We start from the raw sequence: 12476 nt of genomic DNA, 5'->3' as shown, positions 1-12476 counted from the left end.
CTTATCCATTGGGATTGATGAAAAATTTTCAATGAAATACAGGCAGTTTCTGATGTATTAATGTCTGGCATATAGAAAGCCACTTTCTTCCCTTCATTTCCCTTAAGACGACTTGTCTTGGGAGATGTTAATGCCATCCCCAGCCTCTTTACTCAAAGGGTGCCTCTACACTCCCATCACTGTACCAAGAGTCAGAAAAATGCAGGTGTGACTTCCATACTGCTCTGTTGGTTAAATGGAATACAGAAAAAGGTGATATTCTAATATTTACAAATGGGAAGAAAACCTCTGAGTTCAGAGAAGTAGAAGAAAGGAAACTTTTTAAATCCCAACAATCTAAAGGAAATTGGGAAATAGTCTCAAGAAAGTATCACCAATTCGACAAAAATACTGCTTTCTATGGTGCCTGAAATGTGATCATTTTGTTTGAAACCTTTGATATTAGATAAAGATTTATTCCGAATAAACACCATTAAAAAAAAAAGAAATTTAATTCCACTTTCTTCATGATCTTCATTCACACATCCTGGGAGAACACCTTTCCCTTAAAATCTAGTCAAGCACAGCCACACAAAGAAATGGGAATTCTGATTGGAGGAAAGATACGAAATTCTGAAGCACAGAGCATCCAGGAAGGGAAAAGGCAAGGTGGCTTCTATCGCATCCCAGAGAGTGTAGGATAGTAAGAGGACAACTCGGAAACACATCAAAGAACTTAACCTTCCTGAATCACATCAGGAAAAAGGAAAGACCTCTGCTTCTTTTTCCCACCTATACCGATTGGTTCCCTAAAGAAGCTGAGTGCGCAGCATGATACTACTGGTTAACTACATCATGCTTTAATAAGCCTTTACGAGCTTCCCTAAGAATCTAATTATCTTATAGAGAGTTCTAAACCACTATTTTCAAATAAACTTTGGGAGCCTCAATACTTTTAAAATTTTTAATTAAAAAAATCTAAAATAGCCTAAATGTTCATGCATCTGAGACCTCTATGCACTGCAAAAAACCCAAAAACTAATTAGAGCTCCCTTCTCATTGTTTATATATTTTTTTACAACTAAATACAATCACTATAGTACATTGGACAATAAGTACTAGCACTCTTAATTTGTTTAAGATGAACAAGTTGGAAAGAATATTGGATAAAGACTCCTAATACTTATTTGGATGACTAAAGCTGGCAGATTTAATGGTGACCCATACTACTGAGTTTTTCCTCCTATCACTAGTCAGAGTCTAAAAAATAAAACAAAACAAATAAAATCCCAAAACACCCCAAAATTGGATTTCTTTATATTGTGTTAATTTATGAATAAGCACTACTACAAGAAAATCTTCAGTTATATGCATATAAACTCCTAATTTGGATAACAAGAATCATAATAGCAATACTCTAAAATATTTCACACAAAAGGAAAGCACTGATCACAAATCTAAATTCTAAGCACTCTATCTGAAGAATTATTTTTCTTTTATAAGCTAAGCTGTTTCAGTATTAGTCCAGTAGCATCTAGAAGCAAGTGCACAGGAAGGCTAGTGAAATTAACAAAGCAAATTATCAGAAAGGAACTGATGATGCTTTAGAACTTTCTATCAGTAACCTAGCCTTGGGGGGAGAGCCTAACTGTTGCTGGTTAGCCAGGTTGAACTTTGGCAAATGAGAATGTAGGAGAACCTCCAAGATTTCCTGCTCGCATGTGCGTGTGCATGTGCGCGTGTGTGATGGTAATGAGGCCTTTAAGTGAAGGAAAATAATTACAGCAAAAATGTGCAATGCTACAGGAAGAATATTTCACCTATGTACATTTCTTTCTGTCACTGAATATTTTTAAATGTTTAGGGCAGCTCATCGCTTGTCCTAAAAAAGCCACACCAAGTTGTGTAACAGCCTTCTTTGGGTCAAATTGGACAAATTACTATCTGGCCATTCTTATAGTTCATCACTTTTCCTACCAAAAAGTATCTAGATATTTTGACTTAGTATTGTGCAGAGACAAAGGTAGAACTCGTAAGAAAATTAATGCAAATACATGAAAACATTCATCAGCTATGATTATAGTTTGCCTATGATTCACTGTCAGAATCAACCACTGGTTTTTCTTTTTAATAATTACAGATCCTTATTTAAATAAGGTACTCTAGAGACCTAAATACCTGAAGAAAAATCCACTTATAAGATTTTAAAGACAACTACTTGGAAATGGATAATGAAATAATTGCATTACAAATCAAGTACCTTTTGGCTAACTAGGGAGAGGTGGTTTCATTTTTACAAAACAACTAACTATTGAAACTGTAAGCAACAGAGGGTTAAGACTGCATAATCAGTTTTAGCAATGAGCACAACTCAAGTACTACCATGTAAGTGTTAATTCCTGCAAACATTGGAAGGTTCTATAAATATCTATCTAACTGCATTCAGTCATAAAGAAAATCATGACCTGATGCTAGTACTGAGCATATAGCATGCAGTGCATCATGTCTTAAAATCAGCACTCACTAGGATTTCAAGAACAACATAATTAAGTCCTTAAATATTTAGAAAAATTTCTATCTCTAACAAAAGCTACAGTGTAAGCACACTGGGATCTTCAAGTATGCTACTGAACACATCAAATCTCAGAGTCAGCCAAAAACACTGCATTTCAACTTGACTGTTTCAACTGGTAAAGTTTTCACACAAAGTAGTACCTATTATTAGAGTCTATTTCATTTCCTAAAACTGTAAAGATATGTTATTTTACAACTACTGAAAATATTTTGTATTCACTTCTAACTAGTCACAGGTAAATGGAGAAAAACTTACATTACCTTGTACCATATGAAACTGCTGTTTTTATAGGTCAAAATTTAAATACTGTATATAAAAATAAATTTTATTCAATCAAAATATGCACCATGAGAATTAATAATTTTCTTCTAACAGGATATTAAACATTTCATTTTTATAAAAGTCACCATTTGTTAGGCTGTTTAAAATGTCCAAATTCTCCAATTACTTCTTCTCAATTGGAAAATATGTTATTTCTTAGAAAAAGCTCCAAATGATGAAAAAGATGGTAATTCATTGTATAAAGATCTGGTGACTAAGATGGATGTGATAGAATAGCCCAATTCAGCTAACTTTGCTTTAGTAGCTTTTGACACATGAGGTCAAGTGCTGTCACATAAAAGTGTGGGTTCATGTTTATTAACCACAGGATCATTTTACAATCAGATTTTTCAGGCCTAAAATTAATTTCTTGGCAATATGCTGCTGCTGTCATTTCACCAGGGTTTAAATAGTAGTAATTCAGTGTTCCTTTCACGTCACCATATGGTCTTCAGAATTTTTTTGGTGATGACGCAAGTTTGGGAGCTTCACCAACACCCAACCATTGTATAAATTACTATCAATTGTCACAGTACCCTTTTTTTCTTTTTCTGGTCACAGGTTATGTTCCACTCCAAAACTGGGTTTCTGCTGAATCTTAATGAGTAGACCTCCAACTATCTCCATTCTGTATCATCTTTCAAGAGGATACTCTCAGGTCCATTTTACACTTTCCCAAGTCATAGCAAAAACTGTCTCTTGCAAGGACTTGAATTGTTGTTTGTAAATTAGCTTTCACAGTGGCTCTTAATTGAGCTTTGCTTAAAATGGATTTTGATCTCCCTTGAGGCACCATTTTGAATTCAGATCCCCAGAACAAGATTTTTCAAATAATTAATGAATATGTCTTCCGCCAGCAGAGTGCTCTAATGCCAAATTTATGTTTCTACCACTTTTATTTGCAATATGTCTCAGTTTGAAATCATGTGTTAAAAAGTATTCACAATTCTCCTGAGGATACCATATTATTTATTTCTCTGGAAACCAGTAACAACCAGTAATTAAAAAAAATGGAAGAGAGGAAAGCATAATACTGTTACAATTCTAAATGCCACAACTAAAAACAAACATTATATCAACTCTAGTAACTGAAGTCAATTTTCAAGTGATCGAATAATAGCAGTTTCATGTGGTACAATCTACAAGTTAATCCACAAATACTTACTGAGCATCTTCTATATGCTAACATATGTCTCATATCTGTACAAACATATCCTGAAGAGACTGACTTGAAACATGAAAGTCACTAGTTTCAAGAACTCTAGTTAGGGAGGAATCAGGTGTCATATGCTATTATTTTTAAAAACATCCATTAAATGTATGCTTTCTTCCATAATATAGCTACACATATTATTTTTTTCTGAAAACACATTACATGGATGCCCGGCTGGTGTGGCTCAGTGGTTGAGCATAGACCTATGAACTAGTTCGATTCCTGGTCAGGGCACATGCCCAGGTTGTGGGCTCGATCCCTAGCAGGGGGCATGCAGAAAGCAGCTGATCAATGATTCTTTCTCATCATTGATGTTTCTATCTTTCTCCCTCTCTGAAATAAATAAAAATATATTTTTAAAACACCACGTTAAATGGATCCTCAAAAATATTTTTGAACTAAATGTTTAATGTGATATCGCCAAAGTTCAGCATTGAAATGTTCACTTTTCACTGGTTCTAACTTTTAAGTCAAAACTTGCCTACATTTGCTACATATTATTTTGAAGCTTCAAGAGGCTTTTATGATTAACAACAACTAACATTTATTTGTAAAATACTTTCTAAAGCACCCCCATATATATTATCCTAGAAAGCAAACTTAGATAATACAAAATTTGCACTAGTAATGAAGTGGAATATTAATAAAAACTAAAAGGTAAATCATCTTTTTTGCATGTGCATTTAAAAAAAATATTGTAAAACATTAAAATCGTGTGTCAATGAACCTCTGTAACACACAGGGAAAAAACCCCACTTTAGTTAATGCCTGTGATTAAGCATCACTGCCCACTGCAGGTGGGCCAAACGTTTCTCTAGTGCGCATTAACTGGACATCTTTATCAGCCATGCAGGTATCACAGCCCCACACTGCTGACGCTTCTGCAGTTAGCAGGCCATAAGCTGTTTCAGTCATTCCAGTGCAGATCCGATGAAACCATTTCTGACAGGAGGCTTCACATAAGATGGCATCCTGATCATCATTCACTTCATTCGTACAAATTCCACAAGGATACACTGGGTCGGAAGAAGAATGACCACGACGGCTTGGGTGAAGAGAGGATTTATTGCTTTTTTCAGTGGTGCATGTGTCTGTTGCACCTCTAGGTTGTCGTGGCTTATTCTGTGTCCCATTCGCATGGCTGTTGTTTGTAGCTTCAGCGCTACTTGAACGGCTATTCTCTTGATTTACTGCATTGTTTCGATTAACATTTTTTAATTCAATATTACTCTGATTCACCGTGTCATCCATATTTAAGTGAGGAGGTTGAGCAGAGGAATTTTGATTAGTGCTTTTGGTTGATCCTTGATTAAAATCTTGTTTTGGGGGTGGTGCTTTTGCTTGACCAAAAGTATTTGGGGGAGGAATAAAAGAATGATTAGATTCTAATGGAGAAGCAAAATTTGAATTATTTCCAGGGATAAAGTTAGATGCCAAGTCAGGATTAGATACTTGGCCAGCATTCTGTGGAGGAATCTGGTTGAAGTTTTCAGCAGGATTTTGTCTAAAATGTTGATTAGGCATATTAACATTCTGACTTAGTGCATTATTATAAGATGGATTTCCAAAATTTGAATTATCATGTGGCCCAAAGTTAAAAGCGTGAGGTCGATTAAAACCCAGGCCCAGAGGATTCTGAGGAAATGGGTGTGGTTGATTCCTGAGCGAGTAAGGAGCACAGTATGGGGAAGACATTCTTGGAGGAACGTGAGGTGGCATTCTGAATGTGCTGTAGCCTCCAAAACCAGGATACCCAGGGCCAAGATATGGATTTGATGAAGGTAGTGGTTTATAGGAAATAGTATTATAGTTGTCATCAAATGGATTAGCAGCCACTAGATGGTCAGAGTTTGGATTCGGTGGCGGAGCATACTCAGACAATGGAGGAAAAGAAGGCCCCTAAAATGAGAATGTTAAGTAAAATACATGTTTTTGATCAAAGCAGTCATTAAAATAATCCTGTTATAAAATCTTAACACTTATGAACTTAGTTTTGGTAAAGTTTCGCTTACAGTGTTATGAATATTTAATTCTTCACTTGTAAATTCCAAATATTTTTATGTAATTATATTTAATAATAAAATGTATAGGCTTCTTTCATTTAGAAAAGGAAATAATGCTTTTCTGAGCATGAATCCATTGTTACTTCAAACTCCAAAAGTATTTAAATTTTAAAAGAAGATTCATTACCATAATTTTCACTTAACATACTTGCTTATAACTCTAGAACAGTGATGGCGAACCTTTTGAGCTTGGCATGTCAGCATTTTGAAAAACCCTAACTTAACTCTGGTGCCGTGTCATATATAGAAATTTTTTGATATTTGCAACCATAGTAAAACAAAGATGTATATTTTTGATATTTATTTTATATATTTAAATGCCATTTAACAAAGAAAAATCAACCCAAAAAATGAGTTCGCGTGTCACCTCTGACACAGTTGTCATAGGTTCGCCAGCACTGCTCTAGAATCTTTCCCTTAAAATTTTAACTAAAAATACCTCTTATACCCCTAAATAACCATAAAATTAAATAATAAACAGGATCTAAATATTTTTCTAGCTTAACTTTAAGAAATAGCTATTAACTTATCCCCAAAGCTCTAGGCTGCAGAATAGAAAAATAAAGTACCAGTTTTAGTCACACTACAAGGTTAAAAGATGGTGGCCAAAATAGAAAAAAGTCATCTGTACATACATTATCCTTATTCACAGTCTTTATCATAAAAATAATGCTTCAAATTTATAGAGAATAAACCCGGCAAAGCCTTGATTGCTTATTACAACCACAGGTTATAGACAAAAGATATCTCCACCATGATTACTTCATGATACACACATGCTACTGAATTATTATAATAGTTGAACATTGTTACTTCAGGTTAAACTTGTCTCCATATATGTCTTGCAATAGAACTATGGACATCTATATCTTTAAAATTAGACTTAAGAATAAGCATTTTAATTTTTCTGCCTACATTTCCCGCTTGCAATATACACTCTCTAGGCCTATAATTCTGCAATAGCCATTAGCTGCAGAGAAAAAAAAATTCATTGCAGAATTCACTATTAGTTTCTGAATGAAGATAGAAAACAAAAATCATGACCAAATTTAATTTTTTCTTCTTTAAACTTTTTAAAAACCTGATTTGAGAGAGAGAAAAAAACATGTATTTGTTGTTCCATCCATTCATGCATTCATTGCTTCATGTATGTGCCCTGACCAGGGATTGCACCTGCAACCTAGGTAAACCAGGATGATGCTCTAACCAACTGAGCAACCCAGCCAGGGCCCCATGACCAAATTTCAATTTACCTTTGCAACAGCCTGATCATATCAGCGAAGAAAAGCTGCAATTATAAGAAAATGTCAATTTACCTGTGTATTTGTCTTCCTTTTTTTCTTATCTGGGCTTCCTAGTTGTACACCTGGTCCTCCTAACCCATCCAGTCCACTATCACCACCTAAAAAGAAATAAAATCTAGATAATATTTCCATTTGTATGTGAAATCATTTTATTTATTTATTTATTTATTTATTTATTTATTTATATATATTTTATTGATTTTTTACAGAGAGGAAGGGAGAGAGATAGAGAGTTAGAAACATCGATGAGAGAGAAACATCGATCAGCTGCCTCCTGCACATCTCCCACTGGGGATGTGCCCGCAACCCAGGTACATGCCCCTGACCGGAATCGAACCCGGGACCCTTCCGTCCGCAGGCCAACGCTCTATCCACTGAGCCAAACCGGTTTCGGCTGAAATCATTTTATATACATCATAGCAATATCCTATATAATAAAAGGCTAATATGCAAATTGTCCCCTCAACCAGGTGTTGGAAGGGGAGTTCAGCCAGGAGTTCAACCAGGGGGAGGGGCTGGCCAACCAACTGCTGGTGATACCTCCCCCCAACCCCCGCCCATCACCCACCCCTGATCACTCCCCACATCCCAACTGGGGGTGGGGCTGGCCAGACCCCACCTGTGCAAAGATTCATGCACCAAGCCTCTAGTCTATTATAATTACCTATTTACATAGTTTCTACTTTTGTTAGATAAAAGCAATACTAAATTTTTATTATCTTTGTTCTTTGAAAAGTCTTCCCCATAATTCCAGCCTGAAACAGTCATTCACTCTACCTCCATAGTATTTTTGTTACTCTTTCAGTGAAAAAGAAAGTGTCCGTCCTGACTTTAAATCTTCAGTCATCTGATTCCCTGTCCCTGAGGTAACCACTATTACTAGATTCTGGTCAATCTTTGGAAAGATAATCCAGATAAATTCCAGTATAATTTAGGGGTAGATAAGGGTAGGTTAACTGTAACATTCTTTTGAGTTAATAAAGCTATTGTAATAATCATAACCTGCATATCTTTTTCCATACGAACAATTATAAACCTCCTCTTGCCCACCCCTGTATCTTTAAAAAGAAAAACCCACATTTTTATTTATTTCAGAGAGAAAGGAAGAGGGAGAGAGAGAGATAAAAACATCAATGATGAGAGAGAATCATTGATCGGCTGCCTCCTGCACAGCCCCTACTAGGATTGACCCCACAACCCGGGCATGTGCCCTGACCAGGAATCAAACCATGACCTCCTAGTTCAGTGATGGTGAACCTTTTGAGCTCGGCATGTCAGCATTTTGAAAAACCCTAACTTAACTCTGGTGCCGTGTCACATATAGAAATTTTTTGATATTTGCAACCATAGTAAAACAAAGATGTATATTTTTGATATTTATTTTATATATTTAAATGCCATTTAACAAAGAAAAATCAACCCCAAAAATGAGTTTGCGTGTCACCTCTGACACGCGTGTCATAGGTTCGTCATCACTGTCCTAGTTCATAAGTTGCTGCTCTATCCACTGAGACAAACTGGCTAGGGCCACTCCTGTATCTTTTAGGTTACATATGGACACAAATGATGGTATGCACGCTATACACAATGAACTATACCTGTTTTCTTATTACATATAGAACTGCTCCAGTCTCTAATACCTGGATATTTCATAGTATGATTTTATACCATAATTCATTAAACTGGTCCCTCCCCCACTAATATCTGGGTTGTTTCTAAATCTTTGCTTTTCTGGAATGAAAATCCATGTATAAATGTCTTTATATACAAATCATTTCTAGAATTGTAATTATGGTATACCAAGGCAAAACCTTAACTGAATTTAAGAGAGTAAAAGAAGTTTATCAATGAAAATTTTCCCATTAAAAAAAACATTATGGAGAATTCCAAACATATACAAAAGTAGATAAAAGATACAATTATGTATACACATATACAAATACACAACTGTAATAGGTTAGTAAATAAATCCAATGAATTGACAGGTAATAGAGAAGACCTGATCATATATGTGGATTCTGTGAAAGGGCTATTTAAACTGAGACCTAAAGTATAAAAATCTTTCATGTGAGGAGCAGAAGGAAGAGTCTCTAGGCAGACAGAACAGCATGTGTAAAAATTACTAAGTAGAAAGGAGCTTTATGTGCTTGAAAAACTTGTAAGAGGTGTTTTAAGGGATAATGGAGAATACCTCTTGAAGAGATAGGCAGGGACCAGATCATTTTAGATTGTTATGGACTGAATGTCTGCCCTCATCCCCCCTAATTTATATGTTGAAGCCCTAACCAAATGTGTAGTTTTTGGAGGTGGAGTCTTTGGAAAGTACTTAGGGTTACATTAGGTCATCCCCCCAGGTGCACACACCAAGGACAAGCCATGTGAAGATACAGCAAGAAGGTGGGCAACTGCAAGCCAAGAAGAGAGCACTCAGCAGGAACCGAACTGGCTGGCACTTTAATCTTGGACTTCCCAGCTTCCAGACTATAAGAAAATAAATTTATGTTGTTTAAGCCACCAGTCTACGGTATTTTGTTATGGCAGCTCAAGCAGACTAAGAACCTTATAGTTTATGATAAGAACTTTGGATTGTATTTGAAGAACAATGGTTGACCATTTAAGGATTTTGAGCAGGAAAGTGATATGATTTATGTTTTTTAAAAGATTACACTAGCAGCTGTGTGCCGGGAGCCGGTCCACACTTGCTGTTTCAAAGGACCTGGCATATATGGCATACTGTTCTTAAAATGTTTGCTCACCTTCTTGGCACTATGTGTTTTAACCAAGGTCTCCTCTCTGAGAAAGATTGTTTCCCCAGGTAGGGATTTTCCCCTGAAGTTAGGGAGGGAATAAAACCCCTCAACTAAGTGCCAGGCGGGTAATTAATCACTTTAACTACGAACAATCATGCTTAAGCTACATAATCTTTACTCCCTGGAATGGAGATAAGAAACGCCCTAACCTTTGTAATAGAGATTGATAGGATTGAATCAACTGGTATAAATACAGATGTAACAAGACAGCAAGACACAGAGGGAGAGACAGAAATTGGCACAGAACCTACACAGAACGTTCTCTAGAGACAGAAGAACTTCGCTGGAGAGAACATGGCAAAAGATCCTGGACAGAAACTGGCCTCAGAACCTAGAGACAGAACCTAGCGAGAGAACATGGCAAAAGATCCTGGACTGAACCTGACTACAGAAATTGGCAAGAGAACCTGACTAGAACCTGGTGACTGAACCTGGCTGGAGAACCTGGACAGAACCTGGCTGGAGAACCTAGCAAGGGAACATGGCTACAGAACCTGGCTGGAGAACCTAGCGAGGAAACATGGCTACAGAACCTGGCTGGAGAACCTGGAGAACCTGGCTGGAGAACCTAGCAAGAGACCATGGACACAGAACCTGGCTGGAGATCCTAAACAGAACTTCGCTGGAGATCCAGACCAGAACTTGGCTGGAGATCCTGGCTAGGCTGCTGATCAACTGAACACTGTCTCCATGTCCTTCCTTCTTCGCCGACTCTGTCCACACCTTTGGGGACCCCTGGACCTGCTGGGGTTGGACCCCGGCAGCTGTGTTAAGAATAAATTGGTGATGAGATAGGGGTAGAATCAGGAGACCAGTAATGATATCTTTATAAGAGTAGTCCAAATGGTACTTGTCATTAAAGAGACAGTGTGTTGGAGATAGTTTTCCACATAACAAAATAAAAGCAGCCATTTAGAGAAGCTTAAATAACATAGGTGAAACCTGTGACAGACAATAAAATTTAGCAAGTTTCTGGATGTTATATTAATAACTGAACATCAAGAGCTTTCTTATATACAAAGATAAAATAGAGTTTTCATTTATAGGAATAAAACTAAACTAGTTTAAAAATTTTAAAAATGCATAAGATCAGTATGAATAAAAACTTTTTAAAACTCCTACTGAGAGACACAGCGGAAGAATTCTAGGTGGAAAGGTACTGCCTATTCTGGCTAGCGATCTAGAACAAAACAATATTGTTTCATATATCACTGATTATCCCAAATAGCCTTGTTGTGCCCTCCTCAGACACCAGCACCAGGTTCTGAGTCTCAGGCCCAAAGGATCCATGCTCCATGCCCAGAGGCATTAATAGCAGCCCCTTCTCAGAGATCTGAATTTTAGTTCCATAAGTTTTAGTTCCCTCCTGTGTGTTTATATATTTTAGTAATCCCAACCTCTTTCCTTTGTCCCATAGCCTTAGAAATGTTAGCTGCTTCCGCCAGTGGATATTTCTGAGAAAATTTTTGTATCCCATTTTACCACTTCAGTTTAGTATCTCTTAACAATACTTTATATTAAATATATTCTGTTAAAAACAATTGGTTTCGTCTCTTGACTAGATTCTGATACATATATCAATTCTCACCAACCAGAAACTATCGTTACTACTAAGTTAACATCACTCCAGACACCTAGCTTACTATCTACCTACCAACTTTTCCTTTTGCGTAGAGTAAAAGCAATACCATTACAAAAATAGGATGCTATTGTTAAAATGAAAGCATTGAATTATAATTTAATAAAAGAAATAAGATAAAACTGAAGAATATGCTAAATATTTCTTCACTAAAAGAGAAATTTTGCAAAAGAATCCCCTAAGGATAAGAAAAGACATTAAGAAATGCACTAAGTGGAAGAAATTATGGCTTTTTTTTTCAATTTTAGATAGCATTGATTGACTTCCTGCTTTGAAAGTTGAGAACAATATAAAATCCCATCTTATTCTCTGTCTCCCCGCCCCCGTTAGCAGGATATTTTCTATCTCTAGTCAGATCTTCCTTTCGGGTAAGTTTGCTTTTATCATATCTTTGAATACTTTTCCTGCTGCATTTGTTGAGTACTCTATTTCAGGGGCACTCATTATTGTACTAGAGAAATTTTAGCTCCATATTTATTAGTTAGCTCTTCTGATTTCACTCTCTTTGTCTTTTTCATCTGTATTCTGATTATCTGAAGATAGCTTTTCTATTATGTAATTTAATTGCTAAC

The 12476-nt window shown here is 36.3% G+C and overlaps 1 protein-coding gene across 1 annotated transcript in view; it reads right to left on the bottom strand.

Moving 5' to 3' along the window:
- Positions 1–2114: 2114 nt before the first annotated feature.
- PYGO1 (pygopus family PHD finger 1) overlaps positions 2115–12476 on the bottom strand; it is a gene marked incomplete at its 5' end in the record, with an annotated part of 32942 nt that continues 22580 nt past the window's right edge. Inside the window, 2 exons of the mRNA XM_081106677.1 lie at positions 2115–5987; positions 7468–7553. Of these exons, the coding sequence (XP_080962803.1) occupies positions 4863–5987; positions 7468–7553 (1211 nt within the window). The 3' untranslated portion in view covers positions 2115–4862. The remainder of the gene's footprint in view (positions 5988–7467; positions 7554–12476) is intronic.

The sequence above is a fragment of the Myotis nattereri genome, assembly GCF_964212035.1.
Source record: "Myotis nattereri genome assembly, chromosome: 1".
In the NCBI taxonomy this organism is placed as follows: Eukaryota; Metazoa; Chordata; class Mammalia; order Chiroptera; family Vespertilionidae; genus Myotis; species Myotis nattereri.
This window is presented reverse-complemented; position numbering and strand designations above follow the sequence as displayed.